General features: G+C 39.8%; 2 protein-coding genes across 6 annotated transcripts; both read right to left on the reverse strand.

Moving 5' to 3' along the window:
* Positions 1-3,829: 3,829 nt before the first annotated feature.
* On the reverse strand, positions 3,830-4,483 carry LOC118420075. The gene has a single exon (XM_035826779.1). The coding sequence runs from the start codon at positions 4,481-4,483 to the stop codon at positions 3,830-3,832; it is 654 nt and encodes a 217-aa protein (XP_035682672.1).
* An 11,069-nt stretch (positions 4,484-15,552) lies between these two features.
* LOC118419294 (CDK5 and ABL1 enzyme substrate 1-like) lies at positions 15,553-23,838 on the reverse strand. Of its 5 annotated transcripts, none has more exons than XM_035825642.1 (14): positions 23,709-23,838; positions 23,074-23,181; positions 22,484-22,705; positions 21,735-21,821; positions 20,849-20,963; positions 20,159-20,306; positions 19,703-19,818; positions 18,701-18,807; positions 18,014-18,050; positions 17,830-17,892; positions 17,223-17,259; positions 16,555-16,622; positions 16,124-16,270; positions 15,553-15,992 (listed from the first exon to the last, which is right to left on the reverse strand). In XM_035825642.1, the coding sequence occupies exons 1-13, from the start codon at positions 23,738-23,740 to the stop codon at positions 16,130-16,132; spliced, it is 1,281 nt and encodes a 426-aa protein (XP_035681535.1). In that variant the 5' UTR covers positions 23,741-23,838; the 3' UTR covers positions 15,553-15,992; positions 16,124-16,129. The 5 variants fall into 5 exon arrangements, with proteins under 5 accessions (XP_035681535.1, XP_035681533.1, XP_035681536.1 ...); XM_035825640.1 differs by having other exon boundaries at positions 15,553-16,050; XM_035825643.1 differs by having other exon boundaries at positions 15,553-15,931; positions 16,120-16,270.
* Positions 23,839-24,538: the final 700 nt, after the last annotated feature.

Consider the following 24,538-nt stretch of genomic DNA (forward strand, 5'->3'; position numbering starts at 1 on the left):
CTCTGCCCCAGCGTTTTTTTTTAATCCTAGAAAAAAAAATCCCATCACCTAAATGGAAAAATGTCCATGACAATGGTAATCTCCGCTTACCAGAGCCTGTCTTCTTTCTTTGATGATGTCATCAGCCTGTTGGTGTACAAGGTTGTATAGTCTAACGAACTTTCGACCCTCCGCTGTTAGTCGAAAAATCGGCCATAGGTGCATCCAAGGGGTTCTATATGTCAGGAAAAAACTTTTTACAATAAGAATTTTTATTGTTTACGTCATCATCATCATCGGTCGACGTGATCACACATGTTCGCACATGTTTACACACGACGGGGTGATACCGCCCCTTACGGGGTGACATACCCTTTCGCTGGCTAATTACAAGACGGGGATGCGACAGGTCTCCCGTCTTTTTGTTTACGAAGGAAAGAATATACCTAAGGATACTAAGGAATCCTACCTTTATTAAATATCTGGGATTTTCAAACATCCTAATCAGCTTGCCAGCGATTGGGTAGTTCCTTTGTTACAGGATTGATAACATTATGTATTTCTGGCGATTTGCTTTAACCCTATCTAGACAGGGCTTTTGGGGGATACCTGGGGCCCGGGGGGGGGGGGGGGTTTCGTTCGGCAGTATTACTACGTCAAAGTTGGGGCAGCCCCTTTAAGCCCCCCCCCCCCCCCCCTCGTCTACATAGGAATGTAGCCCAAAACTTAACTAAGTAACATAGCGTCGCGAGTCATGCAGCTACAGTTTTTATAGTCATGGGAAGGGAGAGGAAGAGCTACCAAAACGTTGGTTGATAAATTTCGTGTGCTCGTGCATCGATTTACTATCATGATCATATGACGAAAATATTCCAAGTTAGAATCGTACCCTACACGTGACATGATCAGTTGGCACAAGGCGTACACTGCACCGACGTACGGATGCTTGTCTCTGGAAGAGAAGGAAGAGAAAAATACGACATATAGGCCTTAGTATACAGTTCAAGAGAGATGGAATACATGTCAGAGTTTGAGTAGCTCCACTATACTCGTACATTGTATATATTTTAGAGAGACAATTCACCTTCGTAGCAATTGTCGATTGCCAGCACACTGTAACAAGTAACAGATTTATACGTAATTGCACGAACTACTTTTGGAAAAATCTGTGATGGACAGTCAGAATCGGTCCAGAGACCGGTCCGGTGAGGCGTAGCAGGCTCAACTGGAATTCCGAACATAACGACGCCTTTTCGTTGGGGCAGGTTCCAGGTGTGGTGTACCAAACCACTATCAAAGGGTTGACCCTTATTGTCTATTGCACGAACCCGTACCTCCCAATGTTTGCCAGGTAAACATACCAAATATATCATCGCAGACCACTCTGACTTCAGCTACAAAATAAATGCCAAGCTACTAAACATTGCAAAAAAAAAGGCATAAAAACTGAAAGTAGGCCGAATCTACATACTACGAGATAAGGTTACAAATTTACCCTCTTTAAGTCCATGGTTCCTTGAAGCCAGTGCCTCTCCGGACATGGAAAAGGAGCCAATGCTTTCTCCTGGAAGCGTGTCTCCTTCCAGAGACTAACCGCTGCTAGGACTAAGGTAACCAAGAGGAGAACCGCCACGACAGGCAGCAGATTCTGTAGGGTAAACCCCAAAACGTTTTCCAACACATTTGACGCCGCCATAGCTTTAGTTCACTCTGACACTAGTCCCAAAGGTCATGCATTGTACAACACGTACAGCAAGTATAAGCGAACTTTGACCGGAGAGGTTATATAACGTTCTTAAGCCACACTGGATGACATCCGCGCGCGCATTGATTTTCGCCTGTTATCCAAGTAAAATGTACCACATATTACTCCATATCAATCAGAATTTCATGCTAATTTCATTTACTGGAGGACATTGCTCTCCGGGGTAGGGGGCACATTGTCAGGGCATGGGGCCACTGTGAGCGCCCTTGGTCCTTCTTTAAGCAAAAATGGCAATGCAAACATAATTGAAATGGGGACGATGGTGTCTTACAGTCTTACTGGAGATGGACATACGCCAAGCCTGGGAAAGAATTTCCTGTTCAGTCATGTTTAGCAGCACGTTTTATTTTTGCTGGATTTTTCTTCTTCCTTTTTTTCGCCCTCGCGCATAAGTTTTGGGATATGTTCAAAGGATGTCATTCATAAAATTAAGTCGGTGCGGTCTTACTTTAAACCGACATTTCTTCCTCTGGTAAGGCTTATGTCACATCACATTTACACACCGGGCTAATTGTGGAAACGAAAAAATAGAAATGCATACATCTTCCAGATGTGCCGATATGACTTGTGTCGGACATATGGCGAAATGACTTGTATCATGTAGCGAAACTTATTGTGTCGTGTGACTTAACTACTTGCCATGTGGCAAAATGACAGTGGCGATTCGAATTCCCGAATACACTTGGATTATGTATACATACTTTATTACGGCATGTTGAAGAAATCAAGTCAACATTCCCTGATAACAGACAGCAATGACAGTACTGTTTAATAAACATTTGTACAAAATATGCACCCTCCTGATGTTATTCACCATCTACTCTTACCAATCAAAAATGATAAATCGACGTTTATTTCTTGAATTCTGTCTGTAAGTAATCAAATTGCGTCAGAGAACACACACCAGCCGATTTGGAACTTGGTTCTAGGACTCATTCTTTTTAAAAGCAAACATCATGAAAACTTGCTGGTGGATGTAATTTGCTCTAATCATCCATTGTCTGTTTTAGTGTTTACTATGAGGCCATGGGCAGAAATCAATTGATCAATTGGCGGTAGGAATCAAGAAATATATGTGTGATTTGTAAGGTTCGATGTGCAATACCATCAGAAGAGTGTTTGATTTGCACAAATTTCATATCCATTGGATAGTAATAGGAAGGTTGCTCTTAGTCAGGATCAGCTGTATGTCATAAGCACAGAATTTGAAACTTTGAGAGCATTAAATAATACAAAGATATACTAGACAGTTCCAGACAATACGTCGACATGTGTTGCATTTCATTTGTACAATATCAGTTTGTTTATGTAAACGAGTTAAAGTATTTAAAAGTGCATGCTTCGTGGTTACAGTACCCTCTTTAGAGGCGGTATTCTACATAGACCTCTTATTGCCCTGTTATCTTCCTGAAAGGTTTTTCATATACATAAATGCCCATCTTAGACGGCAAGTGCCACTGAGAATGAAGTCATTTTGAGTTAAATAACATGATGTAACTAAAATGAAATATCTCAGGAATTTTCACAACACTACTAACAATTAAGTTAACCTTGTTTAGTGAGTCTACTTTGTCTTGAAGTTCATTAACATACATGTAAGCGATTTCTTTGAGGCCCATGGCAAAGAGGTACTGGACAACAAGATTCTTTGTTCAAAACCAGGTGTTTAAAAGGACGTTTCAGTCACCTTCCTCATGTCAATTCTGACTAATTGACAATGACCTGCAGCATAGGTGTCGCTGCCTTCCGATGTGGCCCCAAACATCAAGTATTTACATATAAACATATAATACATCGTAATTGCCGAGGTACGGTCTCGACAACTGTTTACAACTATAAATTCAAACAAGATGTATCTATAACTATACGTTACTTTGGGATCCCAGGCCCTTTTCTTCACACATGGACGTCTTTGCTATATTTACGCGAAAACATTTATACATAAAGTGATGATTTGGATAAAAGATCTATTAGGCGTTTAAGACATTATTTTTAAGTTAGTTTGGTTATTTTACTGATCATTAACACCATTATCACCTTTCTGACTGACATTGCTTTTAAATATAAGCTTTGTTTTTGTCCGCCTCACAGATTTGTTTTGGCGCTATAGAGTTTGGCACTTGTAACTACTTTGTCATTCTCATTATTATAGATGGACTGAGAAGCAGCAGACATTGCCTCCTCATTCTCGTTCCCATAGATGGACTGAGAAGCAGCAGACATTGCCTCCTCAGTCTCGTTCCCATAGGTGGACTTTGAAGCAGCAGACATTGCCTCCTCGTTCTCGTTCCCATATATGGACTGAGAAGCAGCAGACATTGCCTCCTCATTCACGTTCCTATATATGGACTGAGAAGCAGCAGACATTGCCTCCTCATTCACGTTCCCATATATGAGCTGGGAAGCAGCAGACATTGCCTCCTCATTCTCGTTCCCATATATGGAATGAGAAGCAGCAGACATTGCCTCCTCAGTCTCGTTCCCATAGATGGACTGAGAAGCAGCAGACATTGCCTCCTCAGTCTCGTTCCCATAGATGGACTGAGAAGCAGCAGATACTGTCCTCTCACTACTATAGATTGTCTGAGAAGCAGTGCACCCTCCCTTTGAAGCCCCATCGCCATAGATTGGCCGACAATCAGTAGATACAGTTTGTGCATTGTCACTACTACACTCAGGAATGTCTTCTCCATCTTCAGAATAATCTAGTATTGTGTTAACATTGACGTTCTTATACATGCCGGTCCGTTTTTCACAAATAGCAGATAAGGCTTCCCTGTTATCATTTCCATACATGTTGAGTTGTCCAGACAAATGATGAACAAATCGTGCTGTTTCAACATCGTTATTCTCGTATACATTCACTGGTGGCACAGATACAGATTTAGCGACGATTTTATCATTCTCATAAACATTGGAATCCTGCCCAACTTCGGAACCAATCATAGCTACTGCTACCACTTTATCGTCATTTTCGTACATGTTATTGTCCTTCCGAGTTTCAGAATCGGCAGGAAACGCTACCTCTTTATCATTCTCATAGAAGTTAGTGTCTTCCCTAGCTTCAGACATTGTTATCTTATAATCATTTTCATAAATGTTATTGTCTTTCTGAGTTTCAGAAGCAGCAGTTGGTATCGCTGCCTCGTCATCATTCTCATACGCATTAGTGTCTTGCTCATCTTCAGAATCAGCACATATGGCTACATCATTATCATTCTCATATGCATTAACTGGTGACACAGCTGCCTCATCATCATTCTCATACACATTTGTGTGTTCATGAGATATAGGCATGGCTACCTCATCATCATTCTCATATGCATTAATGGCTGACCAATCAGCAGACATTGCTACCTCATTCTCATTCTCATATACGTTCATGTGTTCTTGAGATACAGAGTCTGCAGATGATTCTACCTCATCATTATTCTCATAAACGTTAATGTGGTCACCAGTCACAGTATCAGCAGATTCTCTTTCATTGTGACCCCCTGGTACTGCTACTGTGATGCCTGCATTGATATTGTTGTCATGAAGCCTTTTGCTATTTCTTCTACGCCTAACCGTAATGGTTATAAGAGCTGTAATCAATGCTACAGTGTATATACCGACTCCAATTGTTATTGCAATACCTACAGACATAATGTTCTCGAGTTCCGAATTACTTTTGATATTACCAGTGGGAACAAAAGGGCTAATTGATGGTTCCCCTAAGACAATAATAGATAATAACAACGTTGCAAATGTAGAGCGTACATGATTTACTGCAGTACAAACATACAGACCATCATCAGATGTAGTAGCATTTCGTATCATGATAGTCCCGTTCAGCTCCACAGTCACTCTCCCAACTGACTCAACAGTTACATTCAGTCCATCTGGGAGGGTGACTGTTATGTCTGGTGTCGGAAGGCCCGAAACTTCACACACCAAACGCACTGTGTTACCTTGTATAAATGTCTTGTTCTCGACTACCATGAAGCTCAAAATTCTTGGTTCAACACAGATAAGGTCTTCAGGTTCTATATCTTGAAGTCTATGTCCAAGAAAATGACTTGGCCCCTCACATATGATTTGTTTCTGAAATGAACCAGACCCTGTCATCTTTTGCCTGAACGGTGCCATTCTGCAGTCGCACTGCCAGGAGTTGTTGTGAAGGGCAACATTGGAGATCAATGACAGCTCATCATATCCGGACAATACCTGTATATTGTTATTACTAAGGGACAGTGTATCGAGCTGGATAAGGTTTGAAAATGCAGCAGATTGAATCTTTGTAATCTTGTTGGAGGACAGGGACAGCTCTTTTAGCAAGGGTAGAGTTAGGAATGTACCCAGTGAAATATATGTTATCTCGTTTGAGGACAAGTCCAATTCCTGGAGCTGGAATAAATCTGAGAATGCACCAACATGAATAGCAGTGATCTTGTTGGAATTTAGAAAGAGACTTTTGAGCTGGGGTAGGTTTAGAAATACCCCAGACTGAATGTATCTTATATTGTTGAATTCCAAAACCAATAGCAAAAGCTTTGGTAGGTTGGAGAATGCACCTGGCGGGATGTTTGTTATTTCGTTGTAGGCCAGATGCAAATCTTGGAGATTATGTAGATTTGCAAATGTTCTATTCTCAATAGAAGTTATTTTGTTCTGGTACAGGTCCAACTTTTTTAATTGAGGTAATCTTGATAGTACGGCAGGGTAGATGTATGTTATCTGGTTGTAAGTTAATTCCAAGTACTCGAGCTGGGATGTATTTGCAAATGCACCGTTTTGAATAATGGTTATATTGTTGGTATTTAGAGCAAGATGTATCAGTCGGGGTAAATTGGAAAATACGCCAGAATGAATGTTTGTTATGTCGTTATTCTCCAAGATAAAATTTTTCAGGCTTGGTAGGTTTCGGAATGCACCAGGCTGGATGTTAGTTATATTGTTGTTCGACAGATCCAAATATTTGAGCTTGGGCAGATTCGAGAATGCAGTGGCCTTAATGTTAGTTATTTCGTTTGTGTTCAGGTCTAAGACTTGAAGCTGATCTGCATTCCAAAACACACCGACCTGAACGTTAGTCAATTTATTTCCATCAAGATGCAAATCTGTGAGCCCGGGCAAGTTTGAAAAAGAACCAGGATGGATGTAGCCTATCAGATTGTATGACAACACTATTGTGGCCAACCGCCCGTACCTTGAGAAATCAGACAGACTAATGTTTGTAATGTGATTGTCCTGTAAGTCACAACTATTGATGTTTGTGGGTAAATCTTTAGGCACACTGGCGAGACCTTCATTAAAGCAATTACAAGTCTTAGAACAGCTCTTGCTAAAGGCTGTGGTTGGACCAGCTTTCTTCAAGACGATGAGCAGTAAAACCAAGAGCCTCTTCAGCTTGTAGGTCATTTTTTCTCTAAGAAAAAAAGCAATGCACATAGAACTACAGTACCTGTTGATGAGAAGAATATTCCATATTTTCACTACCATAGAACTATTTTGAATGGCAAGGTATCGATTAATATTAGTCAATGTTAGTTAATTAATGTTAGTTAATGTTAGTACCAAGTATCAAATATGCGCTAATGTCTTTAGCATCCTCCAACACCAGCTAAATCATCGTTCAAATTGAAAGTTTGAATCTCTAACTGTGTAAACGTATGGAGGTGCTAATGCTATTGCAATGAATTTGTCGTGTCGTATATGTAATAAGAAATTAATTCAAATATGAAACTACTAGAATCTGAAATTTATATACCTCGTATCGATGCCCATTAGGTGCTGACTGCTGACAGATTGTACTGACAACACCTTTGCCATATACTGTTCAGTATTTTGAACTCACCTTGTAATTTCTCTGTTACCCCACTGAAGCTTCGTCTTTGTTTCTGTTGTATCTATCTTTCGTGTATTTTTTCTTGCGTCACCTGGAGATTTAATGAATGGAAGACTTTATTGGATAAACATGTCTCGACGGGAAAGGTACAAGTGATTTTGGTATGACGAAACAAACACGTCAGGTACATTTGTACAAGGAAAGTAGAAACAACAATACACGAGCCAGCTAGACAAAGCTAGAATAGTCGAAATCTAGCTTCTTTGTGCATAGTTGCAGATATTGTTTCTTATACAAGGTTTATCTCAGTGCATCACTTTGGCTAATGACGATGTATTACCTCAGTGTCCTATTGCACTGAAACCAGTGCAAAATGCTTCGTAGTAACCTCTTGATTGATTTGTATGTAGCCACTTGTGAGGAGTTATTTTGCCTTGCACTGCCTATCAGTTGTTCTTGCTGTTAACGTTTAGGACCTGAAAGAATTGAAATAGGGATTCCTTTTATTCTTTATTTCATGCACGAGTAGGCCGATATAAAAACATACATGACAACGTATGATGTATTCCATCTATCCCCTCTTTTAGATCTCGTCCGAAGTAATCCAAGAAATAAAATTATAAATGTAAAACTAAAATGTATCGGCAATAATATATTCAACATCATTTTAAAAGTTATACAGATATACATTGTACACAACTGTATATGAGCACAGGTATATCATAAATTGAAAAAGGCCTTACATGAACTGTTTAAACTGAACGGTTTCGAATTTTGTGGCCCCATGCCCCCGAAATGATGTTTCAAATATAGATAGCTTCGGAGATGCCTTACTTATTTTAAAACCAATCTTGAAAATTGGGGCTACGTTTAGTGAAAAATTATTAGACATAAATCATGCAAATCAAAGTCTCATTTACATTATGAGAAAATGATACTCATGATAATACTTGTAAGCAATAAAAGTAATTTTAAAAAGTACAAATTTTGTATCCGGAGTAGGGGTGGGTCGAGTCCCTGCATCTACAGGAAACTGAGTGTCCTACTGGCTTTGTTTTGTCAGATTGGTCTGAGCTTCTCATTTTCGGACTACTCACAAACAGAATAACTTATACAGCAATGGGCAAAATCCGGTAAAAAAAGAGTAAGTGAACGCCTTTTACATAAAAATATTCGCGGTATGGATTCTTTCTCTTAGAAAAAAATGTTGATATGTTACATATGAAAATATACACCTGACATCCAAACGAACACCATACGGTGGATTGGAACTAAAACAACATCAACTCAATTATTCTATTCAAATCAACAAGACTGAGTCCTACGTAATTTGAAAGGTTGTAATGGTGTAAAAGAAATATATAAAGTTATGATTCCAAGGCATTTCTTGCGACGTATATTATTCGAGTGGTGTCAACGTGTGAACACTCTAGGGTGTGGGCGCATGAATATTTTGCCACTTCCAACTATGCATGTTACAAGATAACATGTGCTTCTATATCAGTCAGTTCAGTTCAGTCATCCATGTCATGTGACACTGTAAAGCTCTTCCAGACAACTCTGTCGCTTATAAATGTTGATCCAAAATCTTCATATAACTTGGCTTCGTAAAAAGTATCCTTGGAACCCAAGGATATATTCCCTACGAAAATAGCGCGAATCATGAACCATTAAATGGGGTAAGGAATTTTCCCGAGCAGCCTTCGATTCGTAACCCCTGCTTCGCCTATTGGGTCAGTTCGCACTCCTTGCTCTTATATATATATATATAAATATATATATATAGTGAGCAATTGAGCTGGTCTCAATCATGATGTTTCTGACCTAGGGCAAAGAGATGCTGTTACAGTTACAATGTAACCTTGGAGTGGCTTTCGGGTCACACCTTGAAATGACCTTCAGCATACGTGGTGGTCATTAAGTAAAAAAAAAACTCTTACTTTGCTTCCTCACACCTTCGGAACCGATGTCCAAACGTCTGTGTTTCGTCGTACGGTCTGAGAGCTAATCTTCCTGAAGAGACGATTGAAGAACGCCGGCGCCTTTCACTCTGTTCTGCAGGCTGTCTACTACTGATGTACTTCTATCGGAAATAGCTGCCGCTGAATTGCGATTGGGAGTGGCTCGAGGCACCCATATAGCTTCACACAGGAAAATAATCTAGTACTGGCTTTATTTTGTCTGATTGGTCTGACCTCCAGATTGCCTTTCCTGCGTCAAGAAGCCGCACCAATATTATCATGACCTAGTTTTCTAAACGCATGCTCAAAGTATGTGAGGCAGGAGAAGTCTTAAGAAATTGTAAGATCCAAGAGGCGAAAGAGGCCACTCTCTTGTAACTCGTTTTCTTTCATACATATATGGGAAGAAATGGATCCCGTTATCTCTTTACAGAAAGGAGTTTAGTTTTTAAAGAATCCGCACCAATATCATCATGTCAGTTTATTCGAACCCAATGACCCTCGGTCATTCACCCTAAACCCCAACAAGACGCCACGGCTCGACCTATTTTTCCTACTGTTCGTTCATTTATTTGTTTGTTTGTTTGTTTGTTTGTTTGTACACGTTTCAGTTGTGCCCTTCTTGAATGTTTAAGTGAAGCGTCTGCGGATTGATTTATTTAGATTTACCAGATAAGTTGTGGAAGCACGTAACATGTGGGTACATCAACTTTTCAACATGTCAGCCCGGATAACAGACTTTAAGATTTGATCCACTTGGAAAGACCCTACTCTTTTCGAGAAGTGTAGTGGGTATCTAAAGTGGCTCTCTTCAAACATGGGGCCTCCATTTTGACGTCCTATACGACGGATCCATGGCTGTCCCAACCAAAGCTTTAAGGCTTTAATCCCTCTCCATCCTCTCAGGGCATCTTGCTAAACCCCTCTTGTACGTGCGAGCGCCCACAACAAAGCGTACTATGACATCTCATTTTCCTACAAGTAAGTATAGTGGACTACGTTGTGGATGAAGTAGGCTGATCTAAGCTTTGCAAAAGGTACGTGAGAAGTAGATTTTTAATTGCGGGCTGTTTCTGACACCTGCTCGAGCTGTCGCTTTGATATGCAACCGATACAAGACTCCAATGGACAAAGGAAAATAGGTCAAACTAGAGTTCGGCGACCTCATACCTCCATGAAATATTGAGTGTTTTTGTCGATTTTATGCTTGTTGATGATGACTTGTATGTAATGATATTCGTGTTATTTTTACTAGTTGTGTGGATAGTTATCACATGGGCACTATGGTAACATGCAGCAGGTGTGTGGAATCTTTGTGATGTTTATATTATCATGTTATGATAGTACTGGCAACTTGCAAGGTAGAGAGTATGTTTCAGAATCCATAACAAATTACTGCGACACATCAGGATACAAACACATCTTCAACACAAGCAATAAGACACAAAATGTCCATCAACCAATACCCACATATAGGTTACGGGGACAAGTTTATGCCAGATATATGATAATCCAAGTACATACCAACACAACATCAGCGTAACGCCACGTGGAGCACGAAACATCTAACAGCATAAACGAAGTATAACACACCAGGTCCCCAAAGGCACAAGTGGATGAATACAAAGTTAATTATCACATTCAAATTGTCCAGGATCGACAATCAGTTGCTCTAAGGAGTCAACTGTTACAGATGCCCTAATTTTTGCTATATGACGTCAACTGTTCAGATAGGGTAATACCAAACACATCCACATGATATATATCTAATAAAACCGAGTACATACTAACAAAACTTCAGCGTGACGTAAGGTGGACCACACAACATCTAACAGCACAAAAGAAATATAATACAGCTTGTTCCTAAACGCACAAATACATAAATACAATTTATTATCACTTTCAAAATTGTCCTGGTTCCCCCCAACAGATGCTCTACGATGTCAACTGTATATCGCAGATATAGGGGTGATTGATATTATTACATCGATTATAACGACAGATACGGGGCCCATAATCTAATCAGTTCCAGCAATCATCACACCCCACCAACACATCATGTATGAAATCAATCCACCCAGCCGTTCTTCAGTCGAGGCTATCGTTTTTCCCAAACAGTTGTTGTCAACTGATAAAAAAAACATATGTTCATGGCTATCACTGGCGAAACAAATCACCTCACCACCTGCTTGGAGATAAGGTGATTAACAAAGAGGGAAACCACGATGCCTGTTCCAATATATCGCAGATATAGGGGTGATTTCGTATATTATTAAATCGATTATATCGACAGATACGAGGCCCCAAATCTAATCAATTCCAGCTATCATCACACTCCACGAACACACTAAGTATGAAACCAATCCACCCTGCCGTTCTTGAGTCGAGGCTATCGTTTCCCCCCAACAGTTGTTGTCCACTGATCCAAAAAAACATATGTTCATGGCTATCACTGGCGAAACAAATCACCTCACCACCTGCTTGGAGATAAGGTGATTAACAAAGAGGGAAACCATGATGCCTGTTCCAATATAACGCGAATATAGGGGTGATTTCTGATATTAATACATCGATTAAAACGACAGATACGGCTCCCAAAATCGATTCAAGCTTTCATCACACTCCACCATCACAACAAGTATGAAATCAATCCATCCAGCCGTTCTTGAGTAATCATCTATCTACACAGACAGAGACACATAACAGAAACTAGAGTTCGGGGACCTCATACCTCCATGAAATATTTATTGCTTTTTTGTGGATGGTATGTATGTTTATACTTATAGTCGGTTGTATTTGAGAGTAATGGTTATAAATGTTATGGGAAAGTAGTGGTGTATTTATTTAATGACACAGAGGATGTCCATCTGATTAGTAATTATTAAAATGTGACACTTAATTGTGTAATGTGCGTTTAAGAGGTAAAGACATATGGTAGCGTGGCGTTCCTTAAGCTTGATGTTTGGCATTTAAACTGTCTAAGGTTGTCAGCATTATTGAGGTTCGATTATGTGCCTCAGAGCGGTGTGGTGGGAGGAAGTTAGGAAACTCAGAAAGAAGAAGGGATGTGGCCAACTTTAGTCAGATGGTGATTTGATTTTCCACCAATATGTCATAACATCAGCTGTTCACACGGTACAAAAATGAGATGCACACTTTCCTCTGATAGCCCTACATCAACTGTAAGATGAATACTTGGCGCCAACCCCGTCTGCTAAAAAAACAAGTACCATTGGCTACGAAAGAGACAACTAACAACTGTCCCTTATCGTAACGAAATCAGAACATCTGTATCGCCCATAAAACTTCTGACACCCAACCCATCTAAGATGAGAGGACCTAATGGCATTTTAATCACCATGTCACTCAAATCAGCAGTACAGTATGTGAGACATCCATACCTGTTAAGCATTACCGTTAAATGTACCTCAACTTCTTACAATTATACTTACGCTTCACATCTCCATGATATCCTAAGCAGACATAAATAAAACTAATTATCATATTCAAAAAACTCGGGTTCCCCAAACAGCTGTCATACAAATCACCTCACTATCTGCTTGGAGCTAAACCCATTAACAAACACTTAAAGCACGATGCCTGTTCCAATATATCGCAGATATAGGGGGGATTTCTGATATTATTACATCGATTATAACGACAGATACGGCGCCCAAAATCACATCGATTCGAGCTTTCATCACAGCCCACCAACACAACAAGTATGAAACCAATCCATCCAGCCGTTCTTGAGTAATTTTGTACACAGACAGAGACACATAACAGAAAATATAACCTCCATGACATTTCATGGAGGTAACTACTGTGCCAACTGTTACAAATATTTCAAACAGTCCTAAGCAGACATAAATAAACTACTAGGGGCTCCCCAAACAGCTGTCACCTCACTATCTGCTTGCAGCTAAGCCCATTAACAAACACATACAGCACGATGCCTGTACCAATATATCTCAAATATAGGGGTGATTTCTGATATTATTACATCGATTATAACGACAGATACGGCTCCCAAGATCTCATCGATTCGAGCTTTCATCACACCCCACCAACACAACAAGTCTGAAACCAATCCATCCAGCCGTTCTTGAGTAATCATCTACACAGACAGAGACACATAACAGAAAATATAACCTCCATTCCATGACATTTCATGGAGGTAAATATAACCTCCATTCCATGGAGGTAATTAGCCGCGGCCGGTGATGCAAAATAGAGCAAACTTTTCAAACGTTTCTTCGTGTGGAATGTGGACTGCATCTTCCTGCAAATACGATTGTAGGAAACTACTTCCCTGTCAGTTTCGGCTGTCTATTACCATTGTTGTTGTTGTCTATCATTACGCTAGACGTGGTCTCTTGGTGCCACTTTGTGTTTATTTCAATATTGTATACTATAAAGATTCACCAGCAATGTTCGCTGCTTCCTTTTATTATTAAAGGTCAGCGAATTTTCCGGCGCCGACAAGAAAAAGTCAGAAGTTCCTGAAGAAACATATTAACTGAACGACGTCCTGATTGGCTGGGGCCAAGCTGTTCAGGTGTCAAATGAACAAACGGACGACATTTCAAATAGTTGACATGTTACAGTGTAAAGTAATAAATCTACAACTGGATCATTCCTCTATTATGGCAGATTCAAAAGTTATACGGCATGAGTTGTTGAAATACGATTAAACCAATTGCAAGAGTTCGGAGACCTCATATCTCCATGATATATTCTGAGCAGATCTGAGTGTGCGAATTGTTTCCCGACAAGTTCTCATTTCTGGAGAATCTACCAAGAATGTTATTAGAGAACAAGCCTCGAAATACTACCTGCATATGCACGTTAGTGCAGGTGATTTTTTTGCTGTGTAGGTATTTCTGATGTCTACCTGCACCTAACCTGCACCAAGTTATGCACCATGTATTTATTGAAAAGTACATTTTTCTTTGCTGTACTTATTGTTATTCTGCAAAAAAGAGATGCAATAAATAATAGAGATGTCAAATGAAGTGTGATTTTTCATAATAAAATCCGTTATTACCGGTATACCTATTTTTTTAGTAAAGAAGGTAGTAAATATGTGTATAAAGTGTGGGTTGTTTTATCTACTTTTTGATTATTTTTTAATGGCACAGGTAAAATTTCTCTGGTGCAGGTAATTTCAAAAGCTACCTGCACCAGTGCAGGTAGACAGAAAAAAGTATTTCGAGCCCTGGAGAATATAGAAAAAGTTTAAAGAATACCTTTGAGCCTCAATAAATAACTTGAGGAATAGAGTACTCTTATTTACAACATTATTTGCATCGTAAAATAATAGGGTCCAATTTTTTGTAGTGCTATATTGAAATTGCTATGTTTTCCTTCAGCATTTGTTATACCTTTAGTATGTCTATAGGAAAAGACTAAAGATGCAAAGTTTATCTTTACTAGGCAATAGTGTTTTATTACATCTTTGTTGTATTTTACATCATATAGAAAGTAATTACATAATATGTATATCTCTGTTGTACAAGATTATGTTCTGTAACCAGGGGCATCATATAATGTCCTTGCTGTAACTATACAGTTCTGATACAACATTGAAGTTATCAATATGATATTATCATAAATAATTTCTGTTAAAGAATAGAGGGCACGAAAACTGTCTTGACTTCCCCGTGAAATCCATAAATGGACCTGTCCTTACATGAAACTGGTTATCATGAGATGATATGGCTCATACCAACTTGCAAGCCAACTAAATTGAGGGGGGGTCTGTGTTTAAAAATGTCTTATTCTAGGGGGTAACATCATAACAATAGAACACCTTATAATTGTCATTGTCCTAACTAGCATCTACAAGAACAGGAGGACATATTTACAATTGAACTATTCCACAATCATTCATGCCCGTATGTATGGACTGTACAGGACTGTATGTATGTATGGTCAGGAGAGATATACCAGTCTTCTGTAATGTGGGTAATGTACAGGACTGTATGTATGGTCAGGAGAGATATACCAGTCTTCTGTAATGTGGTACTGTACAGGACTGTATGTATGGTCAGGAGAGATATACCAGTCTTCTGTAATGTGGGTACTGTACAGGACTGTATGTATGGTCAGGAGAGATATACCAGTCTTCTGTAATGTGGTACTGTACAGGACTGTATGTATGTATGGTCAGGAGAGATATACCAGTCTTCTGTAATGTGGTACTGTACAGGACTGTATGTATGGTCAGGAGAGATATACCAGTCTTCTGTAATGTGGTACTGTACAGGACTGTATGTATGTATGGTCAAGAGAGATATACCAGTCTTCTGTAATGTGGGTACTGTACAGGACTGTATGTATGTATGGTCAGGAGAGATATACCAGTCTTCTGTAATGTGGTACTGTACAGGACTGTATGTATGGTCAGGAGAGATATACCAGTCTTCTGTAATGTGGTACTGTACAGGACTGTATGTATGTATGGTCAAGAGAGATATACCAGTCTTCTGTAATGTGGGTACTGTACAGGACTGTATGTGTGTATATGGTCAGGAGAGATATACCAGTTTTCTGTAATGTGGTACTGTATACGTACAAGACTGTATGTATGTATGGTCAGGAGAGATATACCAGTCTTCTGTAATGTGGATACACCTCAGTGTCGGGCACATGCAGGGAAAACTCCAGTGCCACCAGAACGGGAAACTCAAACGCTATCAGGTCCTTCCTGTTGAGTCGGAATGTGTCCTCTATTTCCTGCAAGGAACAACACAGACATTTCATTCACTGCTCCTAGCAATAGACAAGATAAATACAATTACCTAGCAAGACTACCCGGGGACCAAGACAAATCTGGTCTTTTTGGACAGGTGGTCACTATAGACAGGGTTTCTAATGCTTGATACCATATAAATGTGGTTAAACTACATGTAAACCTATGTAAGTAGATAGAATTTAAATGTCTTCATATGCTCACATTTGTAAATCAACTTACATCTATAAAACATACACAAAATGCACAGCATAGTCAGTGTTCTTACCTCAAGTAACTTTGCCAGTTGTGCCTTTTTTGTGTCGTTCAGCTTTGCTGCCAGCAGCAAACAAGCACCTATAGGACAACAAAATATCAATGCAATATTTCATTACTTTTAACGTACAAACTTTATATTCACAATCCACATTATACTGGGGTCATGAACATCCTTCAAGCAGCATTGCATTTAGTTCTATGGCGTACATTCATTCTGACTCTATTCTAAACACTGAAAGGTCCCGTGTATGGGGAGAGTCACACCCCATGCACGTTAAAGCACCCCCACACATGCGATGGTGCGGTGTGAGATGGAGCAAACCCTTCTGTCTGGAGTTGGTGATTCACTTCAAATCACCCGGATGGAGGCCTGGCGAACCTCCATACCGTATCAGCCACACTGTGATTTACATCATTCACCCGGACGGGAGACCTAGCGCATCCCCGTTTTGTAATTGGCCAGCGAAAGGGTACATGTATGTCACGCCGTAACGGGGCGGTATAACCCCGCCATGTGTAAACATGTGCGAACATGTGTGTATGGTGGCTTTGAGTGTCCTTTGACACCTGTTCCGCCAAACCCTCCATTGTCATTGTATATGGAGAATCCTAATAAATAAATGAATAAATGACTGATAGGGGGTTTAAATGACCTCATTCAAAATAGAAATGACATACCTGCACAGTATTTCCTGTTCTGCTTGTTAATCTTTCCCTGCAAACATACATGTAAGTGACAGGGTCAGTTCACATACAGTAACACCAATGAACCTTTGTCAGATCCAGTATACATATGTAGGTTCATGTTTGGTTTGGTAGTAGAAGACAGGGAACAACGGATGCTACACCGGATAGTGAGTGAGTGTGAGTGTGAGTATAGCAGAGCAAGTTCACACAGGTTTGCTATCTGTAACCTGTAACTATACCTTACTGTACAAGTCATCTCATGGAGAGACTATACAGTGTACAAAATACTTTTCTGAGCCTGGTTGCACAGTGTGCACCACCAACAATTCACCAATTTCTGGAAAAAAAAGGTACAATTGTACATAACCTTTTATTATTATATCTGGCTCAAAATCTAAGTTGCACCCTGTGCAACCTGAGTTTAGAAGTAAGTTGCACCAAGCAAAAAGTGGTTGCAATGTGCAAGTGTGCAAGTGGTCTTTTGCACGCTGCTATACATAGTTTTGTTGTAACTGGTGACGTGGCAGGGTGTTGCATGGTGTTGATATACAGTTTCATCGGAAAATTAAGAACATACATTTGCAAATCCGGACCTTACCTGTAAGACTAACTTCTCAACATACACATATGCCTGAGCAACAGTCACTTCCTCCATTCGGCACTGAAAAGAAAAAAAATCATTATACAAATCTATTTGATGATAAATACTGATGTAAAGGAATAAAAAAAATAAAGAGCTCTACTTTTTGTCTTTTGCATTATGTTTGATCTCAAGTACTCACGTCATCCACTGCTATCTTCTTCATTTCTCTCTTCAAGCTGAAAGTGGAAAATCAAAAATTAACAAAATTGATTTTACATACAGACGTACATAGTCATTCTCTATTGAGTTGTAGCATTAACAACATTCCGCTTTAACATCTTGCAAAATACCCACTTGCACACTTGCACATTGCAACCACTTTTTGCTTGGTGCAACTTACTTCTAAACTCAGGTTGCACAGGGTGCAACTTAGATTTTGAGCCTCAGAACTCGACTTTGTTGTCAATTTACTTGGAAGAAATAAATGATCAGAGGCAGCTCCGTTTCATGTCAGCCAAACATGTACATGTATGTATTGTACCTTTTTTTCAGAAATTAGTGAAATGGTGGTGCAACTTGAAATTCAGTTGTGCAACCTAGTTTTTGCCCCAGGTTGCACAGTGTGCAACCTGGCTCAGAAAAATATTTTGCACACTGCTTTGAAAGAACAGACTTTATTTTAGTATAAATGTACTGTGTTACTTTTCAGCAAAATCAACAGAATTCAACAATGTCACACGATGTATCATCACTTATAGTTCTTTAAAAGATCCTTTTCCAACAACAATATTCATAGCATTTCTCTGCCGTTCGAGGCAATTTTGCAATGAATGAGTCACAAAATACATGTTGCAGTGTCAGATCTGAAAAGCATTTTTGTCCATACCTCCTCAACTTGCTAAGTGTGAGCTGGATGTGTGGAAACCTCTCTTTGAACATCTCGTTCAAATCCTTCTTCAGTTCCGATGGTTTTGCGTAGTCAATAATAGTGGTCTGTGAGGGAAACAGCAATATCATATATCACATCATGAAACAAACTCTTTTTGCTTCATTTTGCCAATAAAAGAGCAAATTTCTAAAAACAAAACACATACAGGAATACAATAGATCAAACAAAATTATGATAAATCAAATCAAATCATAGCCATATGTGGAAAGGTTCAACAATCAAAGATAAAGTCATACAGTACAGAAAGTGGAAGAACTCTTGAACTAGTTAAGCTCACGGAAGAGATAATGCTACTGAATGTGACAGAAAAGACATACACTATGTAGGGTGTTTAGAGGTTTCAGAAATACCCCTAGCTCTTTTCATCATGGTCATAAGTACAATGAACAGTGCATCATGGCTTCATTTCCTAAGGAGTATGAAACATTCTGGTAGCATAGTCCTCCCCAGAGGATGGAATAACGGAGGCCCTCCACTATACTCCTAGCCCAGCTCCACTATACTACTTTTAAAATCTAGTGTGTTTCTTCCCTATTTTCTTAGTTAGTTTTGCTAAAATTAATGAAAATTCACAGATTTTTGTACCAAGTGGTATCACTTTTCCAGTGGGCATTGTCTGCAAAAACTTGTTAATGGGCGATGATCAAATCTGTTTACCACAACAAAGGAATCACAATAATATATTATACTTGTAGTATTTGACAGCCTCTGTCATTGCAAAATGAACCTATTTTCATGAAAGCGCAGCGCGTTGGTTCGGGTCATTTTTGCCAGACCCTCCACTATACTAAAACATTCTGGGGAGAACCCTGGGTAGTGTGCATGTGCAGCCACAGCATTCAAACTCCCTTCCTCTTGGTCCAGAGGCAGGGTTGCTAACCACAGGACTATGTACACTACATACTACTACACGTACAGAAGATTTCCTATCAAAGTTACCATATAGCAGGGCAGGTTGAGCACAGTTCTGTGTTTGCCAGACCTCCATTCTGGGTCATCCAAAAGGTACGGGTCATACTTGGGCAGTAAGGGAACTGCTGGTTCTTCTGATGATGCTGGAGAAACATAAAGATTATAACATTTTTTTAAAATGTATGTCTTATGTAAAAGTGAACTTCATATTCAAAATGAAAAGGGCCATTCGAGATGTGTTGCCATATGTTGCCATCCAATAGCTTTTCTTTTCCCTTCTCATTAGAAGATTGGATTAGCCATTCCTACATGAAGCATATCTCGTACTTATTGATCTGTATCTGTGTCTGTATCTACATTGCCGGTATAACCGCCCTTCAAAGTTCAATGTTTATTCAGCGTAACACACAAGCTTTGCAGGTACGTGGCACGGCAGCAGTTGGTCATATTATACCTAACCTATTGAGAGATTGTTTTACATACCCTGGACTCGCAAAAGATGCGCAGGGTCGTAGGACACTGTCCGCAGGTAGGTCTGTGATTGGGTGGCTACGGGCGGACCCAGTCCATCTAAGGATTTCCTCTTCTCCATGGAGCGGGTAGGGACCAGGAAGTGTGCGTAGGACACCGTCTGGAGAAAACACATACAACATAGAGCTAGAACCTTTGTCACTAGAACCTTTTCATTTAATCTCCAAGCAGATCCTAACGTAGCATAAGATAGTATCAAAAGCTGCCAGTATCATTAGCAATGTTCCAAAAGAGACTTCCCTAATGCTTACTGCCGCAACGTAGTCATAGAGCATAGCACGTGCCAACTCAGCGCAGTATGATGAAAACACATACATGTAGTTTGTGTGTGTCCTGAAGCAGCTCCCACTGTATACTTCTGATTTGGCTCAACCGATATACAATATGACATCAATTTATGTACCTTCTTGAATCATACATTTTCTTTCTACATCAAGTTCAGTTCAGTTCAGTTCATCCTCATATGAGGTGCCATTTACAATGTCCGACCAGGCATCTCTGTCTAGCATGGCGGCTAGCAAGTTGTAGTCCTTTAAACTAACCTCCTCCTCCAAAACTTTCTTAAGTGTCAGGTAGCCAAATTTTGTTGCTAACACTGTAAACAATATCAACATTTATTTTCTGGTGAATGCTAAGTAATACCTTCCCATCATCCCCTAGCTCGACCCCCTGCAGCTGTGCCATGACGCTGGTGTCCGTCATGTAGGACAGGGGACGATTTCCCGAGGGGTGGCGCTGTCTCCGACCCTCGGGTACACTGCAACACAACACAGTATCTCAGTACCTCATTCCTACCTACTACTAGTAGTTATAAATACCCACAAATGTAAACGTTCCAAGTTCTTGGCTCAGTCATGTACCAAAAGACTTAACCTTGGATTCCTACTGGTGCTCCCTTTTAAAGAATCAGGTTGGTGTTAAGTTGGTATTAAGTTGGTGTAAGAAGGTTAGGGTGTAAAAAGAGGTACACTTGGTCCTTGTAATGTTCGAATTCAATGAAGCACTCTCAAGCAAGTGTATTCTCTATTCCTGCACAATTCCTGCATTTCTCAATCTCCAACAGGTTTTTAACTGTTCAAATGTCTTTCAACAAGGAATTTAAAAAAATTTCCCCATAGTACAATGCTAAACTTTCTTCCAACACAAAGATATACACAGATCAAATTTTCAACAGCCACTGTCGCCTTCTTCAGGATCAATACTGATCATGATATTACCAATCACTTCAGAACGTAAACTCGCGAGAGTTACAAACACCTGATCTTATTAACACATGATATTGCGGATACGTGACGTCACTAATTGGTCAAAAGTGCCAGAGAGTTTATCATGCCAACTGAAAATTTGAAAATTTGATCCATCTGTATACCTTTGTGTTGGAAGAACGTTAATAGCATTGTACTATCATGATTGCTACTAACACAGATGAGCTTGCATGAACATTCTAATATAAATTGTAATTAACTGCAGTGACAACAAAAATAGTTTTGCCAAGAATTGCAAGTGAGGCCTAACACTGAACACATACCTGACGTATCCATGCTGGCTGATACGACTGTACGGTATCAGCGACACCACTGCATACGGCACCTTATGGCCTGATACCAACACCAGTCTGGAAAGGACACAAGAAATATTGTTCTGAATGAAGAAACTGTTACATCTGCCATATTGTACACATTAGTAAGCTTCAAGGAGCGTCACAATGTCTAAAAGCTCCTTGGTATGCTTTGATGAACTGAAAAAGTACAACAGTTACTGCATATTCCTACATGTTCAAAGACTTAATGTTAAAAGAGTGTGAAATACAGGAAATCTGTAAGAAAACTTATAAGTCTACTAATGTCTTGAAAATCTTTATCGCTTGTCGCATGACAAATTCCATGTCTCTTGTCAGTAGTTGACTGCCCAAAAAGCATATACAGTCGGTTTTTGCTAGAGGGTTGACCAGAAACACAAAAGTTTTCCTAGGTCTCAGCACAGACGTTATACTGTAAATGCATTTAAGTTCGCGGGGATTTAATTTCGCGGTAGCAGGTAAAAGGACTTTTCGCGGTGGATTTAAATTCGCGGTTACACCATAGACTGCAGTCTGATACAATAATGGAAAAATGTTCGCGGTGGATTTAAGCTCGCGGTGAAGTGGTCACCGCGAAAACCGCGAACATTTATCCACTGCAAATATTTCTGCATTTACAACTTATCTTACATTTATGTCCATGGCCTCAGGTACACTTTACATATAAACATTTTGCATTTCATCCAATGTTTTCCTACCTTCCTTTGCGAAAGCCCCTCTCCCTCAATGACCTCAAAAAGTGGACCTTCTGTGATAGGACGCTCTCGGCCGACTCCGACATGGACAGGCTCCGGTGAACTCTGATCTTATTGTCTCGGGGAGGCGTGTCCCTCGGACTGCTGAGGGAGTTCTGTCGGACCAGTCCACGTCGCGGAGAGGGGTGGCCTTCAGCCAGTTGTCCTGGGCTGTATGTATTGGCTCTGAAATGACAAATATATATGTTATAACCTAATCAGCAATGTCATTTTATATGTATGTAAAGTTCTGCAGTTTGTCCACACTGGTATAAGCAAGCATCATGCCTCAAGAAAGATCATAAGCTTGTTTATACTGTTTTTTGAGACTTACAGCACTTGATACAAATGACAGTACGCCCTGGAACAAAATGAAAAAAAAAGTGCATTTACTGATTTCGGATTTACTGCAGCTGTACATTGGATGTTTGATGTAACTTAAAGAAAAAAATCTAGCAATCATGTAAGAAAACACAACCAAGCTTCTAGGTTCTGCATGAATAATTATGACAGGGGTGCTAGTGACTGTGTCACCGAAATGAAAGAAGATTTACAGTGGAAGCAGCTTGAAGACAGAGGAAAGGCGTCCTGGCTGGGTATGATGGACAATATGATAAACAAGTCTGTAGTCCTGCAAGCCAGCTGTGAGTACCTCCAGCCAGCTCCAAGGAGAACAAGAAAGTGTATGTCATTTGAACGAAAGCTTATCTGTATTGGTAAAATTCGTGGTGAGTGTTTCCTTTGTGTTGGAACAGAGCTCAAACTTTACAACTAAAGGAAGGGCCATGACAACAAATATCAGTCTTCTGATCAACCCAGAAAATTTGAGAAATCAACAGTTTGTGTAAAACTAACTTTCACCTCGAACTATTACAGAAAAAAGTACAAGTACAGTCATTCACTAGGTAGCTTCAAACAACAGTTACTTAAAAGTTAGATATGAATGTTGTAACCACAAGTGATGTAGCCTTGTACCAGTGCATACCTGCGAAGCTGCCCTGTTACACCATATAGTGTATTCAGTATGTATTCAGAAATAATTACAAGACAATTACAAGTATAGAACTATTTTTTCAAAGGTAGGTTTTGCCATAACTCAGTATGTACTTCATACTAGTCTGACAAGACAGTCTGCTACAATGAAGTGCACTTAAGTTATATCATATAAGGCAGTAAAGAAAATATTCACCTTGCCCTAGGACTTGTGTTCTCCTGCTGCATGTGAGAGTTTGCAGGGATGTCTACAGCAAACGCATCTTCTCCAATGTGGGTCCATTCTTCAGACTGGCCTTTGTGTATATCTGTTAAAACAAGTTCAGTTGTCATCAGCCACTTTAACAAAATGTCTAGATGTGAATCAAGTTACACATGTCATATTGAGAGCAAATTTCACAACAATGTTGTTGATTGAAAACATACCCATCTTCATATCTCTTGGTATAAAATTATATTCTATACTCAATCCTCAATATAAATATCACCCAATCATTGTAATTTTGCCCTTTTCCATAATCCGTCTACCAAGGTCATCATAAAATATAAACGGGCATATGGCAGTGATAGCAGAGTTTGGGTACTTAGTAGTAGGTCAAACTCATCGGTTCCACATATATCTTAGCCATAAATAAACTTTGCACTCTCAGAAGCATATACTGCCCTTGATCTATAATTCTGCATGCCACGTACATTCCCCAAAACTGCTTGATAAATCTAAGCGTTTTCTACCCAAGTGCCCTGAAGTGGCAAAGAACTTCTTGGCCCTCCAAACTTTTGATTCTTGGGAACTAATTTCGATCGATTGTATCGGATACGACCATTGATCTATTTTCATTAACTAGAGATGAGATAGATAATTTGAAGAACAGAATCGTGACCACCAACCTTGTCCGTGACCCAGATCACGATGGCCATCCACAGTGTCCAGCGGCCCCTCCCCCTCCGCTGTGGAAGTCGGGTGGACAGCCGCAGCAGTTTGCTGCCCTCCAAGACTCGCCACCGACTCATTTCGACCAGGAACGG

The sequence above is a fragment of the Branchiostoma floridae genome, chromosome 7, assembly GCF_000003815.2.
Source record: "Branchiostoma floridae strain S238N-H82 chromosome 7, Bfl_VNyyK, whole genome shotgun sequence".
In the NCBI taxonomy this organism is placed as follows: Eukaryota; Metazoa; Chordata; class Leptocardii; order Amphioxiformes; family Branchiostomatidae; genus Branchiostoma; species Branchiostoma floridae.